General features: G+C 34.5%; 3 protein-coding genes across 5 annotated transcripts; 2 read left to right on the top strand and 1 right to left on the bottom strand.

Annotated features, from left to right (window-relative positions):
- Nucleotide 1: 1 nt before the first annotated feature.
- Nucleotides 2–21,491, top strand: LOC125669497 (UDP-glucose 4-epimerase-like). 2 transcript variants are annotated; one of them, XM_048904034.2, is made up of 10 exons: nt 2–140; nt 5,083–5,214; nt 14,721–14,818; nt 15,857–15,970; nt 16,523–16,699; nt 16,926–17,106; nt 18,371–18,456; nt 18,855–18,932; nt 19,628–19,742; nt 20,052–21,491. In XM_048904034.2, the coding sequence occupies exons 2-10, from the start codon at nt 5,091–5,093 to the stop codon at nt 20,102–20,104; spliced, it is 1,026 nt and encodes a 341-aa protein (XP_048759991.2). In that variant the 5' UTR covers nt 2–140; nt 5,083–5,090; the 3' UTR covers nt 20,105–21,491. The 2 variants fall into 2 exon arrangements, with proteins under 2 accessions (XP_048759991.2, XP_048759990.2); XM_048904033.2 differs by having other exon boundaries at nt 92–202.
- Nucleotides 6,221–9,730, bottom strand: LOC130054308 (uncharacterized). The gene is made up of 6 exons (XM_056163682.1): nt 9,244–9,730; nt 7,974–8,594; nt 7,717–7,841; nt 7,178–7,621; nt 6,715–6,949; nt 6,221–6,531 (listed from the first exon to the last, which is right to left on the bottom strand). Exons 1-6 carry the CDS (start codon nt 9,536–9,538, stop codon nt 6,404–6,406), a joined length of 1,848 nt encoding a protein of 615 aa, XP_056019657.1. The 5' UTR covers nt 9,539–9,730; the 3' UTR covers nt 6,221–6,403.
- On the top strand, nt 10,221–13,507 carry LOC130054307 (uncharacterized). 2 transcript variants are annotated; one of them, XM_056163681.1, is made up of 2 exons: nt 10,221–11,991; nt 12,908–13,507. In XM_056163681.1, the coding sequence occupies exons 1-2, from the start codon at nt 11,028–11,030 to the stop codon at nt 12,910–12,912; spliced, it is 969 nt and encodes a 322-aa protein (XP_056019656.1). In that variant the 5' UTR covers nt 10,221–11,027; the 3' UTR covers nt 12,913–13,507. The 2 variants fall into 2 exon arrangements, with proteins under 2 accessions (XP_056019656.1, XP_056019655.1); XM_056163680.1 differs by having other exon boundaries at nt 10,441–10,519; nt 10,704–13,507.
- Nucleotides 21,492–23,357: the final 1,866 nt, after the last annotated feature.

The raw sequence follows: 23,357 nt of genomic DNA, 5'->3' as shown, positions 1-23,357 counted from the left end.
TGATATATCCGCACTGCATACCTTAATAAAGTAAAATGTAAATGATTTATGGAATCATTTCGGCTATTAGATGAAACTTTACCTGTTTCAGTCCACCGTTTCGGACGAATTCAAGATCTTTGCAACGTGACACTTAACAGGTAAACACAAGTCCATTCACCCGGAAGAAATACGGTGGAATATTAACTCAATAACTGCTGACGTTAGTTGAACTTTACTACCTGTTGCTTTTAGCATATCCCCTGCAAAAAAAAAAAGTTTGAGATGGTTTAAAGTAATCTTTTTAACCGATTTTGTCCAACCAACTTCGTGGAAGATTATCAATATAAATTTACTTTGTCATCATAGCTCGCGGTTCATTTGTCAAATCGACGTATCTGGAGGACCCGTTTGATCTTTGTTGATCATGCATATCACTTCATTTGCTCGATTTTTCAGCGAGTCCACTTGGGCACTGGTACGCCGGCTAATTTACCGACTTTCGGTAAATGTAGTGCGGCGGAAATCATGTCAAAAATTGCAATTTTTCAATATTTCTCCGCTACTATGCCTGCGAGCTTCTTACCACTTCAAAATTGATTGATTGGATATGTAATAAAGATTAAAAAATAGCATTATGGCACTAATTAATATTTGATCACAGGCACCTGAATTGTGGATAGATCGTATATAGATCTCATGTACATACCCCCCCCCCCCCCCCCCCCCTTCTAGAATGAAATCATTTTTAAAACATAACCAATGATTTATCCTAAATATGTTATTTCCCCATGGCCACCCTCATAAGTCATTATGAATAGTCAGTTTCTACTTTCTGTAAGCTTTTGAGATGACCACTTGTGTATGGAGCGCCAAATTAATATAAACTCAAATAATTTAAGATATCTTCAATTATTTGAAGATATCATCAACTTAATTATTGCTCTCTTTAATTGAATTAATGCACGCATTAAATCAATTATTGCTCTCATCAAATGAATTAATGCGCACTTCAATTCAATTACTGCTCTCATCAATTGAATTAATGCACGCATCAATTGAATTAATGAGAGCAATAATTGATTTAATGTGTGCATTAATTCAATTATTGCTCTCTTCAATTCAATTGATGCTCTCATCAATTGAATTAATGAGAGCAATAATAGATTTGATGCGCACATTAATTCAATTATTGCTCTCTTCAATTCAATTGATGAGAGCATCAATTTCGTAGTAATATTGCTCGCAATAATTAGTTTAGAGCTTGGTATAAATAATTTGATGATCTCTTTAATTCAATTGAAGATATATTTAATTATTTACAATGCTATTGTATAAGGAATTAATGCGCGCATCAATTCTTTTAAAGAGAGCAACAATTCAATTAAAGAGATAATTAATTCAATTGTGGATATGTTGAATTGAAGATATCTAATAATTATATAGTTGCTCTCTCTAAAAGAATTATTGCTCTCTTCAAATGAATTAAAAGATATCATTAATTCAATTGAAGAGAGCAATAATTGAATTAATGCGCGCATTAAATCAATTATTGCTCTCATCAAATGAATTAATGCACGCATCAATTCAATTATTGCTCTCATCAATTGATTTAATGCACACATTATATCAATTATTGCTCTCTTCAATTGAATTGTAGCGCGCATCAATTCAATTGTTGATATCATTAATTCATTTGAAGAGATCATGAATTCAATTAAAGCACGCATCAATTCAGCTGAAGAATTATTGCTATCATGAATTCAATTAATGTGCGCAATAATTCAGAATTGAAGATATCATTAATTATTTGAAGAGATCTTTAATTAAATTGTTGCGTGCATCAAATGAATTAATGATATCTTCAAATAATTGAAGATATCTTCAATTATTTGAGTTTATGTTAATTTGGCGCTCCATACTTGTGAGATACTAATATATTATGTAAAGGTGTGCAACAAATCATGTAAACAAACGGGGCTACCTGCTTTGTGACCGATTCACGGGGTATAAACCAACTTTATCAGAGGAATTTCTGCAAATATCTCGTTAGGCTAATGTAGTTCTACTTATGTCCTTCATCTAAATCCCATACCGTCCGTTTTATTTGTCGTACTCTGCCATTTATTTCATTGTACCCAAGCTTTTACGTCCATTGACAGCCTTTAAGGAGGTTTGCTAACTTTGATTTTTCTGTATTCAGGTACTAAAATGTGTTGTTTATGAACTCATAGATGAGTTCGCAGAGTTGTCCCCGTTTCACTGATATAATGTTTTCCACATCCAGCACATGTCATCACATAAATTAAATTTTTGTGGAACACGTCATATCTAAATTCACTGTAAATTTCTTGTTGTTAAACTAGAACAAATTTCCTTTCCTTAAATATGGGCACGTTCTGCATCGCCGATCGTCACATAAATTTGGCAACGGTGAAAATTTTACAGTTGGACTTTTCCTAAAAATTATCCTTGCGTAAACAGTCTTTTAAGATTTTTTAGCTGTCTCTTGCTGTTGATCAAAGTATCATTATTTTCCCCATTTTTATGCCCCCGAGATCGAAGATCGGGGGGAATATTGTTTTTGTCCTATCTGTCATTCTGTAATTCTGTCTGAAACTTTTTTAACCCTGTGATCTTGACCTTGGAAATTGACCTACTTTTTGAAAACTTTAACCTTGCCAATAACTTTTGAACAGTAAGTTCTAGAGCTTTGATATTTTACATGAGTATTCCTTGTGACAAGACCTTTCCATGGGTACCAACATTTTTGACCCCTTGACCTTGGAGTTTGACCTACTTTTTGAAAATTTTAACCTTGCTAATAAGTTTTGAACAGAAAGTGATAGAGCTTTGATATTTCACATGAGTATTCCTTGTGACAAGACCTTTCTGTTGGTACTAAACCTTTTGACCTTGACATTTGACCAACTTTTTAAAAAAAAATGAAAATCTTCGTTTAACAAATTAAGGAAGATTATTTATTTTTAAACCTAAACGAAATCGTAAATCAATTTTAACAAATTTATATGCACATCACTACTGTTTATACTTTGTACTATTTTCTTTGGTGCAGTATTAAAATTGTCAACACTGCTACCTGATGTTATTATGACGTCACAATGAACATTTGCTTTTCAATGTTACCATGTAATGATGAAACGTTCAAGACAAACTGCAAAAGTACTAGCAGGAACTAATCATTGATTAACATGTGATATTTTTGGATTTTAATTCTTTAAAATTATTTAACAAATATGTTGATTTTTTTTTTTTACAATATATATATATATATATATATATATATATATATTATTACTACAGTAACTTGATCCGAAGAGTTGGATCACATTGAGTTGACAGGCGCGGATTGTCAGATCACACAAGACGTGAAGCATATGTATTATTACTACAGTAACTTGATCTGAAGAGTCGGATCACGTCGAGTTGACAGGCATGGATCGTCAGATCACACAGGACGCAAAGTGTCAAGTTTGATCTGATGATCCGCGCCTGTCAATGTGACGTGATTTAAATCTTCGGATCAAGTTACTGTAGTAATGATGAATTTATTATATACCCCATTATTTGTTTTTAAATCCACATTTATAAGATACTAAATGTAATATGAATTATCAAAAACACAGACGTGTAGTGAAATTGTATTTTGTGTATGCATTCTTGTTTGTGTTGTGATGGTATTTGCATTGTAAAGTCATTAGTTTCAGAGGATACTGATACGGAATCAGAAAAACACAGTATGATGATCTGGAAAACCGGATCACACTCTGTGAAATCAACAGTATCAAAAAACGAAACATTGATGGATATATAATAAATACATGTATACATATCAGTGTCTAATACTAAATGATTCTGACCAATGATATGTTAATGACAGTTTAAGGAGGTATTCTACATCGTCATAATGGCTGACTTCCTTTAAAAACATGGAGGAAAAAATCAATATCAGCAATATATAACATTTCCTTTTCAATTTTAATACCTAGCCAAGTAGCTCAGTAGGTTAGAATACTGACTGCTGAACTGTAGGTTGCAGGTTCGAGTCCAGCAGGGGTTTTAATTTTTTTTTAGATTATCTTCTACTAAAACTGTATTTTTTGACAAAATAAAGTAAATTTGAAAATTTTCAACTTCATAATATTGTTTTACATATTCTCCACTATTCATCTATATCAAATTTCTCTGGTGTAGCATACCTCCTTAATATGAATGTTGCCAGCTGTGACCTGGTATCTTAGATGTTAGCAGAGTTGAATGATTATTGATGAATATAGCAAAATAGTAAAAATATCCCTCAATATGCAATCACCATGATATATAATTATATATGTAGATAAATATTTTATCATTAGCCTATTTTAGGTGGTATGTAATTATCATATGAAGGTAGATATTTTTACCGTAGTCTATTTCAGGATTCATATAATTATATATTTAGATGGATATTTTTACCATTGATTTATTTTAGTCACACAGTAGAATTTTATACAAGTAGCATTAACTGAATACAACTGTCAAAATCAGACTTGATGAAATAGTGCATGTGAATAGTATTTTGATCTAACAATAGCTTAATGTCAGTAGCACTCTGATCTGACAAAGACTGGGGTACAGTTTATTTATGACTGCAGTCAAACCTCGTTATCTCAAACTCGATGGGACTGAGAAAATACTTTGAGATTTCTGAGGATTCAAGATATTGAGGGTAAAATACTTTTAAAAAGAATAAGTGGTTGGGACTTCCGAATCACATTGACATATCCATGGTATTCAAGATATCGGTGTTCGAAATATCGAAGTTCATCTGTATATCCATAATACATGTACAATTCAAAATACTCAACTTAGTATATACGATATATTTCTACACTGTTAGTGAAAATATTTCTGATTAAATTTTCTTCTTCATTCTTTTCTATACTGTATAACACTTGGACAAGGCAGATAATTTTTACTATGTGAAAATTCTTTTAATTAGCTTGTTGGGCAACAAAGTACATGTATGTTTGATTAATTAAGTAGCTAGTAACTGCTGGTATCAATTTGACAATGATTATATAAATGCTGCAAATTTTTTAGAAAACATCATGGGAGATAACTGCATTCTGGTGACTGGAGGGGCGGGGTTTGTGGGAAGCCACTCGGTCATTGAGCTGATAGAGGCGGGATACAGCGTGGTGGTGATGGACAATCTCGCCAATGCAAGCATGGGTTTGTTACTTTACATACTGTATATAAATTTGTTTATATAGTAAAGGTGGGTGGGCTGTCTATAAATGTGTTTATATAGTAAAAAGGTGGGTGGGCTGTCTGTCTGTTTGTCTCATCGTCTACCAGTATCTTCAACTTTAACCTTGGTCATAATTTTTGAACTAAACAAGCTAGAGACTTTGTGCTTGTTGACCTGAAAGGTCAAAGTCATTGCTGCTTGATTGGTGGAGATCATTCATCTTTGATATTTAAGATTGACCAATTTTGAAAAATCTTCTCTACATCTGCACATGTGTAAGAAAAACTAAATGCATGGTGATGTAGAGCAGGAAGGCCTCTACCAAAATTTTAAATTTCATGATCCCCAGGGTAGTGGTTCTGACTTCATGGTAGGGCCAAACATGGTACATATAGACTGTGTGTATATGTAAAACATTTAAATAATATCCTTTTTCATGCTATTGATACTAAATTGATTATCAGAAGGAGTAGGTCATCCTTTACCAAAAATTGTAAATTTCATGACCCCCAAAAGGGTTTTCATTCCAGGGTAGGGTCAAAATTATTATAGTGATTATTGTCATTATTATTTGAAAGATTTCATTAAGTTTGCTGATACAGAATAAAAACTAAATGCATATTTAGGAAAAGGATGTATCAAAATTGTGATTTTTGCACCCCTGCCCGTACGAAATATTCCAGGCGGAGAAAAGGCGGATTTCAGGCGGACAACTAAGGCGTATTTTGCCTGAAGTCAGCATTACTATGAATAGTTAACTTAGGCGAAATACAAGTGGACATTAGATGGAGTCCAGCTGGAATTTAAGCGGAAATTTAGGCGAAATATGTAAATTAGCCCGCCTAAAGATTCCGCTTAAAGATTCCGCTTAAAAATCCTGCTAAATTTTAGACGGAATATGGCATAAAGCTTAGGCGTACATTAAGCGGAATATGCAAATGAATCCGTCTTTCAATATAACAAGGATATAGACAAGTAAACTCATTGTTGCTATGAAACAATTACATTTAATTAAAAAAAATTAATTTAAAAAAATTAAGTCTTGAATTTAATACAATTTAAATATAGAGGTTTTCAGATAAGGAGATTGTACAACTAACAATCAAATAATAACTTCATAATCACTCAAATTTACAAATTTGAAGCCACTCAGCTGTCGACTTGTCTGTCTTAACTGTCTTGTTTTTTCTTCCCCTTTAATTTTTTTCTGGCATACGAAATCTGCTCCGTTACTGCATCATTGACCTCCTTCTCCCCATGTTTTCCACCATTCTTCTCGCACCACACTGCTACGTATTCTGAAAAAGAAGAATTTATATCATATATCATTATTTAGTATCACTTTGCTCTGAAATATTTGTGTAACTCAATCAACTATTAATTTATCTGGTATTAAGATATTTCTTCCGAAATCTTTCTGCTTTCACTTTAGTAGAATTGCTGTTACCATGACACAGTGACACCAGCACTTATTTTAATACCTTTTAAAACTGTCATCTTTGTGACATCAAGAACAGGTCTTTTGTCTCCATCTTTTGATTTTAGACCTTGTCCTCTACTGAGGGCCAACTCCTCACATGAAAAAACTGCAGGAAGGAGTTTTGCAGTCAAAGTGAAGGCCATCTTTGAGGAATGAACCTTTTTTGCTGCACTTTTTGCTTTCCTCAGTGCATCCCTCCTAACTGTCAAGGGATGGTTTGACAGGAGCCTCGTCATCTAGAAGTAATACAGAAAATTAATTTAGGAGATTTATCTCTGCAATAAATATCGATGAACAAGGAAAAAAGAGTTCTTCAAAACAGTACATTAGATGACTATGTATTTCTTCTGCATATGCAAGTTTCATTTCAATATTTCTTATATATGTTATATATATATAGTTATTAAATTAAAGATAAATATTATTAAGAATTAAAAGTTGCTGGTATAGTAACCATCGCTTACCTGTCCATCAGAAAGCTCTGGAGTAGATACATGCTTCCTAGGTGACCTCCTTGGTGTAATTGGGCTGTCTACATGGTTTGATGGCATCTGTTGTGGTGCGGTATTCATCTTTTGTGGTGTCACATGTTGGGATGGAATTGCATGATTTGGAAGCATGTGTTGCATTGGACTTTGTTCCAGTGAAATTTGTGGTGGCATCTGTTCCAGTGTGATTTGCGGTTGAATCTGTTTCAGTGTAATCTGAGGTGGCATCTGTCGAGGTGGCATGTAATGTGTTGAATGTGGAGGGGAAATCTGCAGTGTTGGCATCTGCTGATGAAGCGATGGCTCTGTAATTTGTGGAGTCCAGGGAGCTGGTTGCGTATAATTGGAGTCTTGTGTCCATGTGGCAGGTGACATTGTTGTATATGTGGGTATGCATGTATCAGTCATTGTATTGTCAATCTAAGGGAAAAATTATGAATTAATTCCAAAACCACAAGAAGATAGAGTTTTAATTAAAATGGCTTTGTAAATTGATTAAAAATACAGTGCTTTACCTGGGATGTGGTCTCATGGAACTGGGTGATCACACTTCTCATGTAGCGTTGTATTTGTGGTTTCAGTAGTAATCTAAATACCTCAATTACATCATTTGGTGGTTGGATGGCATCATAAGATGGAACTATTCGACAAGGAAATATATTAAAAACATAGAATGGCACAAAAAGATGGAACTATTCAACAAGGAAATATATCAAAAACTATTTCGTTCTATGTCAATGTGGGTGTGTACAACATTTCTCTGTATAATTACCTGTTGCTGACATCACAGATGACCTTTCCAGCTCTGGGTTGCAGAGGGCCCAGGTTGATGTCAGAGTTAAGTCATCCTTGCTATTGTCAATATTTTGTGTTGCAGCTGCTAACCCAAACTGTTCACACAAAGATGATGATGAAAGCATCTCTTTTGAAGTTAGCAGCTGTACACTACTCTCAGCCTTCTTTTCCTGTCTCTCTTTAATTTTTGGTGTTGCAACTTCCAGGGTTTTCTTCTTACTCTTTTCTTCTACTTTGTTCTTTTTATCAGGCTTGTTTTTGTTTTTCTTTGTTTCATCATTTGCATTGTTTTTCTTTTCTTCATTGTTGTTTTTCCTTCCCTCATCTTTCCCTTCGATTTGATTATCTTTGTCTTCATTTTCCACATTTTTTCTCTTCTTTTTAGGGCTCATTTCTTTGTCTTGTTCTTGGCTTTCTTTGGCCCTTTCCGTTTGATTCCTTTCCCGTTTCCTGTCTCTTTTCTCAGACTGGTTTTCATTCTCAGCTTTTTTGAAATGCGCGATAAGTAGTTCGACACTGTCTTCAGAGCTCAAGTTCTTCCCTCTCAGAACTTTCTTCTCTGCCTTTACAGTCTCTGCATCAAGTAGATCTTGATTCTCTATAAAAGATATAACTCGTGTTACCCGGTATTAAAAACGTAAAGGTTTATTAAACTAACTAAGCAAAGTGCTTAAGATTTCCTTTTCCTTTAAAGTCACTTAAAACTTAAAATAGTAAAAATTATAAAATAATTTGCCTACATTTGTGTGCCGAAGAAAATCACAACGGCTTGATGAACGTAAATATCCATAATAATTAATATATATATCCAAGTGTATGCATGATGACAACAACGGTAATGTACACAAGGCTTATCAAGTTTCCTACACAAAAGAGTTCCACCAAGGACTGTAATCGGCAATGCGCGCTTTCTGCTATCGGAATGACTCTGGCGTTTTCATAGCCAACAATGGAGAATGTTCCGAACAACATTTTTTAAAATCAAAATTAACTAAATTTGTTCATGAGCGTAAAAATAGGTTTACTGAAGTTGAATATCAATATCATACTGATTCTGTACATACAAACGATTACGTGTAACATTATGCTTAAAATTGTCAGAAAAATATTCATTTTTTAATTACTGGCATATTCCGACCATCTCCCAGAATTTTTTAAAGAGTTTAATCATGTTAATACAAGTAATCATATTGGAATGTTAGCAATAAAGAAGATAAAACATTTTAATTAGAAGTAGATAGTCTTACCATGCACATGGACAATAACTCCCGAGAAAATGTCTTTTCCCCACTTCATGTTAACTTTTTCTCTCTCCTGAAAAGATCCCAAGAGCTCCAGCCGTTTAGACTTCTCTCCAACAATGCTCAAACTTTTATCCTCGTGGAAGAAAACACATCCGAACATCTTTAGAATTAAGTTTAATAAAGGCAAAGTGATCAAGAGTGTAGCGAACTTTCGTGTTATCAAAATGTCTACCGTGGCTTTTTGTGAACAAAGATTTATCAAGCGCGTAAACAGTTGGTGGTCAGCAGTGGTCAGCATCACATGGCATCATGATCAGATTTCAGAGAACCAGGCTAAGGGCACCCCAGGGGTTATAAATGCAGCGCAAGCAAACTTGAACGTTCTGATTATGTCACAAGTATCACAATTAATCATGATAATAAACGTAAATACGGAATTATATCAACAATTTGTAATTTCAATACATATGACATACTCACACACACTTTTTAAAAAATATATAAAGCATGATAGTATTTTTAAAAAGGGTATCCCGTAAAAAAATCGTAAGCACAATAACACCCCTTGGTTGCCTTAATCGGCCAACTCAGAATCTTTGCCTGGTATTGAGTTACTCAGTTACATGTATATTGAAAATAGTACTGATAGAGAACAGTTGAAGACAACTGAAAAATGGACGTTGAAAAAACTGGAAAGCGCAAAGCAAAAGGGAAACGAGGCCCATACAAGAAGTTCGTTTTACAAGAGCAAAGCTGCAGTTTTGAGCCTTTTCAAGGGAATGAAGATTTATCGGATTCTGAGCTGATGAGCGAGACGGTAATGAAATTGGATACCGATACTACCGAATTTTCGGACATGAACCAAATTGATTTTCCTTTGCCTGAAAAATCCTCTGTCTGTGGTGAGCAGCCTGTTCCCAAGTCTCGGGATGAAAGCCAAATCGAGGAGGTATGAATAATACCCTCCCCCCCCCCCTTTTTTTTTAAAGAATTCTGTATGCAATTTAAAAATATTTTTTAATCAATAAAATCTTAATGAAAATATCTCAAAACGTAAATTAAAGCTTAAATATTTGATGTATTAATTCATCTAGTTTGTTGAAAATTGTGGGTCTGTGTAATATTCCGAATGCGTCCCCGAGCGAATTGGTTAATGAATGAAATTGATCGAATCATCCGGTTTTTTAAATCTGTACATGCAATGGAATAAATATCAACAATGCCATGCGTATGCCATTACAACTGCAAATGTATTGTTTTTTTCCTGGATATACTTTAGGTAATTTGTGAAATGATCGTGTTATAATGATTAAATTATTTTTTACGCGTATAGTTAATTCAGAAACCTAGCATATAGCCCCAATTCGAATTTTCTCGGAATTAAGGAACGGAACGTCGCTTCACAGGTTTCAGAACCAAATTTCGTGAGTTTTTTTTTTTCACCGAGTTATTTTTAATTTCAGACTTTGGTTGACCAAGATCAAGATTCGGTTTCATCACAAACACTGGAGGAAGCTTCTGTGGAAACAAACAAAGTCCAATTTAACTTTGTGCAAACGTACGAACAAGAACTAATTACCAACTGCAATTCGGAGCCGGAATCCTTTAAAGATTTGACGGAAGATGAACAAACTTTGGCTGAGGAAGATTTTGATTTACAGTTTGATTCATTAGCAGATCTTTACATTCCAACTGAGGTAGAGCACTCGACAGATCGGGATGCAGAAGATAATGATGTCGATTCAGATCCACTCTATCCTGGTGCTGCAGTGACATTAGGTGCATTTATGCTGTTGCTTGCCATATTTACTACGAAGTATAATCTGATTGGAGAGGCAACAGAACAACTTCTAAAGATTCTGGCCTTAGCCCTTCCACATGGTCATAAACTTTGTACGTCATTATATGAATTTAAGTTATTTTTCAAGAATCTGAGGAATCCACTTGTTCGCCACTACTACTGTAATCACTGTGTTGGATATATAGATAACACCACAGTGCAAAGCTGTCCTTATGAATTTTGTAAAGCTCAATTTAGTGTTAGAAATGCCTCTTATTTCATTGAAATGCCATTAGAACATCAAATAAAAAATTTATTCGCTCAGAAAGGATTTTATGAGAGTTTAGGACATAGATTCAAAAGGAAATCCAGTGATAACACCTATGAAGATATTTATGATGGGAAGCTGTACAAACAATTAAGTGAAAATCACGGAATTTTAAGTTTTCAAGAAAACATATCATTTACTTTCAATACTGATGGAGCTCCTGTTTTTAAAAGCAGCAAGACATCTATTTGGCCGATTTATCTTGTTATTAACGAATTACCATATAAGCAGCGGATGCAGAAAGAGAACATGATATTGGCAAGCCTGTGGTATGGAAACAAAAAACCATCAATGGGGACATTTTTAAAACCATTTTTAAAATCGCTACAGAAGATGAATGAAGGAATCAAATGTATATCACCTGAAAGAGGCCAATTTCTGTGTAGAGGTCTCTTATTATGTGGAACAGCTGATCTCCCAGCCAGAAGTTTACTTTGTAACCACGTACAATACAATGGAGCATTCTCCTGTTGGAAATGTGAGCAAGAAGGAGAGACAGCATCTGTTGGGCGAGGCCATGCAAGGATTTTTCCGTTTCAAAGTGAAGAACCCAAAGGACCAGTACGAACAAAGGAAAATGTGTTGGAAAATGCAAGGACAGCAGTACAAGACCAACAGGTTGTAATGGGAAAGCCAGTAAAAGGTATAAAGGGACCATCATGGCTTTTCTTCGTGCCCCATTTTAACATTGTATCTGGCATTGCCATTGACTACATGCATGGTGTCCTATTAGGGGTGCAAAAGATGTTGTTAGAATTATGGTTTAGTGAGAAGCACAAAGGGAAAGCATATAATATTTATGACAGTGTTTGTGAAGTAGATACCAGGCTTCAGAGTATTAGACCTACTCTTGATATTTCTAGATTACCACGATCTATAGAAAAAGACTTGAAATATTGGAAAGCATCAGAATATAGATCTTTTTTATTATTTTTTGGTGCTCCAGTTCTGCATGGAATTTTAGACATGCAGCGATTTTTTCACTTTCTTTTGTTGGTGGACTCTATGCACATACTTCTGAAATTTGGGTCAAATGAAAAAGATTTAGATAGAGCTGAAATGCTTTTGTTTGAGTTTTGTAGGTGTTTAGAAGAGTTATATGACAGATGTTTTTTAAGACTAAATGTCCATCAACTGCTTCATTTACCAGATTGTGTAAGGGATCTTGGCCCTCTCTATACCCACAGCTGCTTTTCTTTTGAAAGTAAAAATGGGATTGTTTTGAAAATGATCCGAGGAAGTCAGAGTATTGATACTCAGATAATAACTGCTATATCATTTATCCAAAAGCTACCTGAATTAAAACAGAAATGTGTCTTAGAAAATTCGGAAGTTGATAAATTATGCAAAACTATTGAAGAGCCATCTTTGCTTAAGAGGGGTCAGAAACTAGGGAGTGGGATATACATTCTAGGTGCCCCGTACAGTAGAGTATTGACCAATGTTGAGACTGCTGCACTCCAAAATTTCTTGAAATATGATCATGTGTGTGATACATTTAGAAGTTTTAACAGAGTAGAATATGAATCATATATAATTTATGGCACTGAATATTCCAGAATGATCAAAAGGAACAATTCAGCAATTTGTTACAATGGAATGAGTGGGATTAGCTTTGGAGAAGTTATCTTTTTTATTTTGTTGGAAGACAACACTGCAGGTATAACAAAACCTCTTGTATTCATAAAGAAGTTGCTATGCAGAAATTACAATGAAAATTCAAATATGTTATCAGTTATTAAAACAAATGATGTTGAAGTTGTAAATATAAATGATATATTGTCAAGCTGTTTGCTTGTTTCTTTTCCTGGAGGGCAGACCTCATTCATGTGTAAGTTTCCAAACAGGTTAGAGTCTGACTAAAATGGTCCAGAACTATGTGTAGATCAGAGTGCATGCATTACATAAGATGATGTTTAAATTATATGCTTGTTATAGCATTATTTTTCTCACTGATGGTTTTATTCTGTGTGTTAATGATGCATTAGACATTATAAACTTATTCTTGCATATTCCTAAAATGATTGCAAGCAGTGATTCTTTCTTCTTCTGTTGAATAAATGTACATCGACTGATGCCCCTTGGCCTTATAGCATTCTGATAATGTTAGTGGAAAACAACATTCCAAAAATAATTAAAAAAATTCCAAGAAATAATCAGATAAATCTTGTTTTTATTTTTTACAATTTACGTGGTACTTAACAACTTTGGTCATATAACTTGAGGTTTAATAAGCATGTTCATTGAATACCAGGGTATGCTTTGTTAATATCAGCAAAGGTCAGTTTTTTAAATTTGTGAAGATTTGAGAGTCAACAAAAATTGACTAAGTTCAAAATTTCGCCTTACCGAAAGATCTAAGTCCAAATTCCATCTAAGTGACCAGACTGAAATTTCCTAATTTTTTTTTTCCTGCTTAATCATGAAATACGCTTAAAGGAAGAGGCGGAATCCGCCTCAAGGCTGAAGCGTATTCCGCCTTTTCTTAGACGGAATTTTATGTCCGTCTAATATCCACCTAAGGTTAGGAGGACTTAGATGGATTCCATGTACTTTCCGCCTGAAATTCAGACGGGATCCGTCTAATAATTTCGTACGGGTGGGTTTTGATTCTGGGATGGTTACAAATTTGTCATATCATGTTAAAGTTACATATATGATATTATGTAATAAAAGTTTTTCATCAGTATGGGCACTTTTGGGGGCATTTAAGTTTTTCGAACACATCTAATAGGTTTTATACTGTTGCTGAATATTAGAATTTAGCTTAGATATTCAGAACAGGAAATTTTTTCTAGATTCCGTAGCCCTTCAAAGTTTGGGACTATTGATACTTTTAATTAATACTCAGGTGACCAATAAGGCTTGTGGAATAGTGATACTTTTGACTAATACTCAGGTGAACTAGAAGGCCTTTGTTAATGTATGAAGTCTCTCTCTTGTATAGTTCAAATGTTATGATCAGGGCGGAAGTTGCAGACAAATGAAGAGACCTAAAATTTTAGAATATATGACCCACAAATTTTTTATCTTGGGGGCATGAAAACTATATTCATATGTATATCAGTTTTTACATATTAATTGTACTATGTTATGTACTGACAAATCTATTGATCACGTTTTTACTCCTGTATGGTATGATTTCCATATCATTATGTAGAGAATGCACTCTGAACATTTAAGATACATGTACTGTATCAAAAAGTTGCATTAAAAGACAACAGTATCCATATTTTATACAAGATTTTTTAAAATTGATTTTCAATATCTTCAATTCACAAAGAAGTCAAAACTGTTTTTGACAGGGGACACATTTTCAGGTTGTACTTATCCTACAACTCGAAATGTTTCTGGAATCCTATTATTTTCCAGAGAGCATAAAGCGAGTGGAGGAAATCACAGGAAAATCTATACCGTGTCACAGCATAGACCTCCTCGATAAACCTGCTCTGTTGGACTTATTCAGCAAAGTAAGGATGGAACTGACTGATGAAAAGAAAACAAATGAAATAAGCAAACAGAATTCACTGTGGAAATCATTTAAAGTTGTGGGGCTCAATTTTCTCGGATTGTTGAGATTTTTACAGAATCGAAATTTTGTGGATATGTTTTCTTTACATCGAAACATTGAATATTTTGTGTATTTTGTTTTGGTTTGTGAGATCTACAAAAGTTGAGCCCCTACAAAATTTACTTCATTTCACAGTATGAGTGAGATTGATATTGACAGCGATCAGACATGTTGTTTTTCGTTTTCTTCACAATAATATTGTTGAATGTGTTGGGTGAAAATAGCTCACCTGAGCAAAATGCTCAAATGAACTTTTCTGATCAAAATTTGTTGGTTGTTTATTGTCAGGGTGAGCGGCGGTGGTAGCGTTTTCACAACTTCAACTCTTTTCCAGAACCATTCGGCCAATTTCAACCAAATTTAGCATAGAGTATCCTTTGGTGAAGGGGATTAACATTTATTCAAATTAAGGGTCATCTCCCCTTCCAAGGGGATCAAAGTTTTCCAAAACAATTTATAGGAAAAAAATCTTACTCTCAGGGGCAGCAGGAACAGGATTAGTCATATTGATATGCAAGCATCTTCAGTAAGAGCAGCTTTAAGTTTCCCCAAGGGCCACAATACAGATTCAATTCTTCTTTTTTTTTTCAAATTCTGGACTCTGGGTTTAAGAATGGGCTTAGAATCAAGGGTCAAATTTTACATAGTACATGAATATAGACAATAGTGTTATAGACGCATTCTTGTGTTGTGTGAATTCAAAGTTGGTTAAGTCATGACCCTGTAGGGCGAAGTTGGGGTCATAATATGTGTTGCAAATTTTATGGGAATAAAGAAAGTAAAAAACATTTTTAATAAATTTTCTGAGGATGAACAAAAGGGACCAGTGCAATTTAACTGAGCGTTTTGGCCCACAGGCCTCTTGTTTTAACATTTGTTATTTGAGACCAAGAGAAACTTTTACAATATAATGACATGTAGTTTTATCTATGTTTAGCATAAATTCACCAGTGTCATCCATTTTGCGGGACTTAAGGCTGTAGGAGAATCCTGCCAGTTGCCACTGCTTTACTACAAAAACAATGTTGGAGGGACCGTCAGTCTGTTGGAGGTTAGTAATGGTGGGTAGTATTGGAGAGACTATCAATCTGTTGGAGGTTAGTAATGGTGGGTAGTATTGGAGAGACTGTCAATGTGTTGGAGGTTAGTAATGGTGGGTAGTATTGGAGGGACTGTCAATCTTGGTGGGTAGTATTGGAGAGACCGTCAATCTGTTGGAGGTTAGTAATGGTGGGTAGTATTGGAGAGACTATCAGTCTGTTGGAGGTTAGTAATGGTGGTTAGTATTGGAGAGACCATCAATCTGTTGGAGGTTTGTTATGATGGAGGGTGGGGAAATTTTGAGGGACTCCTCGGTTTTTATTTTCAGTTAAAATCTCTCTCGCACAAATATTATCTTTCAACACCTCTTATGAAGAGGTAATTATTTCTTAATCAAACTACATTTGTATTTTTAAAAGAAAGAAAGAGTACTGGTACAACTGTGATTTTTGAGAGGAAATATCCGGAAGTCGGTTAGAAAGGATTAACCAGATATTGAGGTCTTGAGGGCACCGTGTGATTTCAGTCAGGAAGTTTACAAATTTCATTTGTGTGTTGCTAGGTGATGAAAGAGAAAGGAGTGAAGAATATGATTTTCTCCAGTTCAGCGACTGTTTACGGCAGTCCTCAGTATCTGCCTATTGACGAGAAGCACCCAGTAGGAGGCTGTACAAATCCGTACGGAAAAACCAAATACTTCATCGAAGAAATCTTAAGAGACCTCCACAAAGCGGAGCCAGTGAGTAGAAAGTTAGGCATAACAGTTCTAAAACCAGAATAGAAAGATATACATGTAGCATAACGAAAATTAGGAGATAGTACAAAATAGAATCAGAAAAACTGCTAATTTGGTGTTACTCATTTAATAGTACTCAACATGTTTGAGTGTTTCGATTTATCATTATTTATTTTCAGTTCTGATGGAGTTTAACATGTATTTTGCATTCATTCTTGTTTTTGTGTAGGATTGGAACATTATCATGCTGCGGTATTTTAATCCAGTGGGAGCACATAAATCAGGGAAAATCGGGGAAGACCCTCAAGGCATTCCGAACAATCTGATGCCGTTCATCTCCCAGGTGGCTGTGGGAAAGAGGGCGGAGCTCAGTGTGTACGGAAGCGACTACGACACGACTGACGGAACAGGTGCAGGCCCCTAGTAAATCACCAGGGTCACAGTAACTGAGTGCTTGTGCTTGTGTAGGCGTCATTCTGTTCTTAACTTGTAGTCATTATCAACTGTTTTCTGCATGTGTGGTTTTTCTAAGAGCTGCAGCTTTAAAAATAATTTGCCTGGGTAGCAATGTTAGTGGATTTCCTGGGAATTGAAATTTAAGTATCTCTAAGTTTATTGATTTATTTTGAGCATCCCGACTTTCATGCCTGTTGTGAACCTCTCATGGGATGACATGAAGTTTTTCCTTCTCGCTTTTATGAATATTGACAAGAAGCTTCTGAAGATGTTGTGTGATGTTAGTATTATTATATAGGAAACTTTTGTTTCTCAAGACAGACGAGCAGAATGATGGTAGGACAGACACTTTGCATTGTACACTACAAAGAATCCACAAACTTTGATGAACCTTGATGTTGGATAAGATATCACAATGCACCTATTTACCGCATATAATGAAGCTTGGATTCCTCAATTACAGAAGGAATTTTGTATCTCCACTTTCAGTTTGCTTTTTATGGTGAATTTTCAGTGCTTGGGTAATTTTCAGATGTTGGGTGTAAGGGACTGCATGTATTGAATTAACAATTCTTCATAAATCTAATGTCATACTTTGTAGATTTTCCCAGCTTGAGCTAAGTGCTCGAATGATATCCTGCATTTTGTAGTCTGTTTACAATGTATTTATGATAATGGACACCGCTTTTTCCCAACCCCCAAAAATTCATGTAAAATTTTTTTTGTAAGCCTCAATATCAAAGGTGTCTCATCATAGCCATAATTCTGTATTTTGGATTCGAATTTTCTTTTATATCAAATTTCGATTATCATACATGTATTTTTGGATGAGGGTGGGGTTGAATTTTACTTCATTTCAAGCAGATGCATTTAATTATACAATCAGTATCTTTGTTCGTAATAAGTTTTTGTACACCAGTTTGTTGCAGCATTTCAACACAGCAACACAAGCAGATAAAAATAAAAGGACTTTTCGCTTTATAGATTTTCTGCATGTTTAGAATATTTGCTTTTTTGAAAAAGAACTGTTGAAAATCCATTCTCTCTTAAGTTAATAAAGATATCCTGTCAAATATAATTAAGTAATCTGATTATAAATATAGTTTGAAATATTCGGTATATACATGTAACTCCATGTCTTGCTGGTGACTTCTAGTGGGTGTGACTATATCCATATTTGGTATTTATATGTAACTCTGTTTTGTTGTTGACTTTTAGGGGTGCGAGACTATATCCATGTGGTGGACTTGGCTCAGGGCCATGTGGCAGCACAGAAAAAAATCGAGACAAATTGTGGCTGTAGGGTGGGTACTGTAAATATAGTATTAAAAGACATTCTTCACATGATCTGAATCAAAAGAGTTACTACGTAGGATGATATGAAATCACTAATCGTATAAAGAACATAGAAACAATTTTTGTTGCTGACTTTGAATTTTTCCACAGAATGTGTACTTACAAGCAGTATGTTACAAATTTACTACCATGATTATTTTTAGGTGTACAATTTAATATGATCATGGTTATTTTCAGGTGTACAATTTACTATGATCATGTTTATTTTCAGTTGTACAATTTACTATGATCATGATTATTTTGAAGTATACAATTTACTCTGATCTTAGTTATTTTAGGTGTACAATTTTCAATGATTATGGTTATTTTCAGGTGTACAATTTACTATGATCATGGTTATTTTCAGGTGTACAATTTAGGGACAGGAAAAGGTTACTCTGTGTTAGAAATGGCCAAAGCATTTGAGGAAGCTAGTGGCAAAGCGGTAGGTGAAAATGGGGAACATGTCACAGTACAAAGCATACACAAACTATAGCAGTGTAGAACACCAAAATCTGGAGGCTCACACTGCAAATTAGTGGTTCACATCACAAACTAAGGGTTCACACCATTAACTAGGGGTTCACACCATTAACTAAGGGGTTTACACCATTAACTAGGGGTTCACACCATTACCTAGGGGTTCACACCATTAACTAGGGGTTCACACTATTAACTAGGGGGTTTACACCATTAAGTAGGGGTTCACACCATTAACTAGGGGTTCACACCATTAAGTAGGGGGTTTACACCATTAACTAGGGGTTCACACCATTAAGTAGGGGTTCACACCATTAAGTAGGGGTTCACACTATTAACTAGGGGTTCACACCACTTAACTTAGAGTTTCACACCTACAGCTTATTGTCACATCATCTGAATTCACTACAGCTTATTGTCACATTATCTGAATTCACTACAGCTTATTGTCACATCATCTGAATTCACTACAGCTTGTTGTCACATTATCTGAATTCACTACAGCTTATTGTCACATCATCTGAATTCACTACAGCTTGTTGTCACATTATCTTAATTCACTACATCTTGTTGTCACATTATCTGAATACAGCTTATTGTCACATTATCTTAATTCACTACAGCTTGTATATCTGACTTGTATATGAATTCCTCATCTAGATTCCATTCAAAAAAGTTGACCGTCGTCCTGGTGATGTTGCTTCAGTTTACGGGAATGCGGACTTGGCCAAGCAGGAGCTTGGCTGGTCAGCCTCACTTAATCTCAAACAAATGTGTGAGTATGACCAGAGATATTTGAATAGAAATAAACATACTTGTATAAAATGGTTTTAAGTTTTAACTGTGTAACTGGAAAAAGAAATGGATTTGAACCTGGAGCCCCTGAATCTCTAGTCAGGTGCTTTATCAACAGGACCATCTTGTCATTAGTAATCTCTAGTCAGGTGCTCTACCATCAGAACTATCTTGTCATTAGTAATCTCTAGTCAGGTGCTCTACCATCAGAACTATCTTGTTATTAATTAACTGTTACTTGTTACTCTGTAGATGATTTGATTAATTAATGGTTGCTGGTTTGTTTCAGGTGAGGATACTTGGCGTTGGCAGTCCTTGAATCCAAATGGTTTCCGAAAATAGACATTCAAATATAGCATCATAAATCATAAAACTTGTGCAGGGTGTCAAGTCCCTATTTATTCCTATGTTTTCCTATAAACTTGAAGGTTCTTATATTTTCCCTACAAGTCATTAAAATTCCTATAAAGCCCTACATGTATATATCAACAACAAAAAAAGAGTCCTATTTTCAAAAAGATAACAAAAATATATAACTCTTAGATTTTTGTTATGTGCCAAGAAAAAAAAAATCCTGGAGCTGATGCTAGATTGATATTTAATTAGATTGTTATGAAGAGAATGTATAAGAAATGTCTATGGAATGGAAAACTGTCCACATCTGAAAGGATTTTGTCTTTGTTTATGTTTAATATTATTTCTTCTCCTGTAAGATACTATGCTTGCTAGATTTTTATGCAGAAACAAACTTTTATACAAATTCTTTAATAAAACTCCTATTTGTTCCTGTAAATCTGTTATAAAAATCCCTATATTTGCTCTATTAACTGCCAAAAATATTCCTATAATCCTATATTTTTTAGACCAAAAGTGGCTTGACACCCTGCTTGTGGGATCTTTATACAGCTTTAAACCGACATGTAGACTAGCACTGTATATGTTATTTTGGTTTTCCTATCAATTGGTATTTATGCTGGGTGCAAATGGTTAATGTGTACATTTCCTTACGCAGCTGTATGATTGTAAGTACTGTATAAAATGACATGTTTGTAAATTCAGTGATATTGCAAAAAAAATAACAAAGAAAATAACCCAAACAACCAAACTAAACAACAGCATGTTTAATTTATGATTTTAAAAAATCACAAAAGCAGATATAGTTCCCTATCTATTGAACCAGACTGACTGCTTAATAACTTTGATGAAATTCTCAAAAATAGTGAAAAAACAGTCACAATTCATCATCAAGTCTATAGAGCATCAACTGTACATGTATTAACGTTCAATCAAGAACACCCCCCCCCCCCCCCCCCCCCCTGTCATTCACATCCAGTCACAAAATTATCACGGGGAGAAGTACTGTAAGCGTGGATATTTCTCCCCCCCCCCCCCCCCCCCCCCCCCCCCGTCATTCACATCCAGTCACAAAATTATCACGGGGAGAAGTACTGTAAGCGTGGATATTTCCGCGTGTTGTTCATTTCAAGTATGTTTTATGCACGCCATACGCTGTTTTTTTTTAAATTACTTCATATCAGTATCTTTAATTAATAAATTAACTATGGGAATAGTACGTGTGGGAGGTAATTTACAGGAAAATCTTGTAATCGCGTCTTTAGTGTAAATAACCCCCACACGTAAATCTCCACTGTACATTAACCCAGAATCTTTGTATGAATTTATTTGTCATCCCAGTGTGTATATTTTTATTAAATCTTTATCAATTGTTTATCAGTGTTATTTTTTATACTTGAATGATAAAATACTACTGGTGGAATACTTTTAAAATGAAGAGAAAATGTGATATGTATTGAATTAATCTACTGCGCTGACAATTTGGGCCCCTAACAGCTTATTAACAGAAAAAAATCGGTTCTTCCAATAAAGTAATTCCAAGAAATCAAAAGATTTTGTCATTTATTTCTCCGGGAGTGGAAGAAATGGTTGCTTCTTTTATGTTTAGAACATTTTTCTAAACAAGATACCACGATTTACCTTCGTTGCGCCCCCCCCCCCCCCCCTAAATCCGCCACTGCAGAGGGTGGGTCAGTCATCGTATTGACCTAAAATGTGTCGATAAATATGAAAATATGAAACAATTGTTGACTGGTTAATGTCAGATAAAATTATTATTTCAACTCCAAACTACTTTGAATTCTGTCTTGCTCAGTCTGATAAATCGATTGTGTCATATTGCCACCTCTCCCCTTCCCCGGATCTTGCAAGAATTTGTGACGTTAAAATTGGTTGCATTCAGAAAACGCTAAATAATTATTACAAAATATTGTAAAATGTGAATATAAGAAATAAAATTCTCACATTGGATGATTCACGAAGTGATGAACTAAAAGTACTAAACCAATTGAATCGGCTTGGGTTCATTAACGACTTTGTCTTCCATGTTTAAATATAGTGAAGGAACGTCCGTTTGGGGGGGGGGAGCATTTAAAGAGGACAAGATATTTTTCATATATATGGTGAAGCCATTCCATTCCTTTTCACCCCCCACACACAATTACTATAATACACATATGTCTTGCTGATGTATATGGAGCGCCAAATTAACATAAACTCAAATAAATGAAGATATCTACAATTATTTGAAGATATCATCAATTCATTTGATGCGCACAATAATTGAATTAAAGATCTCTTCAAATAATTAATGATATCTTCAATTCTGAATTATTGCGCGCATTAAATGAATTGATGATGGCATTAATTCTTCTGCTGAATTGATGCGTGCTGATCTCTTCAAATGAATTAATGATACCAACAATTGAATTGATGCGCGCTACAATTCAATTAAAGAGAGCAATAATTGATATAATGCGCGCATTAAATCAATTGATGAGAGCAATAATTGAATTGATGCGCGCATTAATTAATTTGATGAGAGCAATAATGGATTTAATGCGCTCATTAATTCAATTATTGCTCTCTTCAATTGAATTAATGATATCTTTAATTCATTTGAAGAGAGCAATAATTCTTTTAGAGAGAGCAACTAAATAATTAAAGATATCTTCAATTCAACATATCCACTATTGAATTAATGATCTCTCTAATTGAATTGTTGCTCTCTTTAAAAGAATTGATGCACGCATTAATTCCTTATACAAAAGCATTGTAAATAATTAAAGATATCTTCAATTGAATTAAAGAGATCATCAATTATTTATACCGAGCTCTAAATCAATTATTGCGAGCAATATTTCTACGAAATTAATGCTCTCATCAATTGAATTGAAGAGAGCAATAATTGAATTAATGCGCGCATCAAATCTATTATTGCTCTCATCAATTGAATTGAAGAGAGCAATAATTGAATTAATGCGTGCATTAAATCAATTATTGCTCTCATTAATTCAATTGAAGCGCGCATTAATTCATTTGACGAGAGCAATAATTGATTTAATGCACGCATTAATTCAATTAAAGAGAGCAATAATTGAATTGATGATATCTTCAAATAATTGAAGATATCTTCAATTATTTGAGTTTATGTTAATTTGGCGCTCCATAGATGTATATGTTTAATAATGTCTTTAATCCCCACCCCTATAATGACTAAAATGATCCCAAATTAAGGGAA

Source organism: Ostrea edulis, chromosome 4 (genome assembly GCF_947568905.1).
Source record: "Ostrea edulis chromosome 4, xbOstEdul1.1, whole genome shotgun sequence".
Taxonomy (NCBI): domain Eukaryota; kingdom Metazoa; phylum Mollusca; class Bivalvia; order Ostreida; family Ostreidae; genus Ostrea; species Ostrea edulis.
This window is presented reverse-complemented; position numbering and strand designations above follow the sequence as displayed.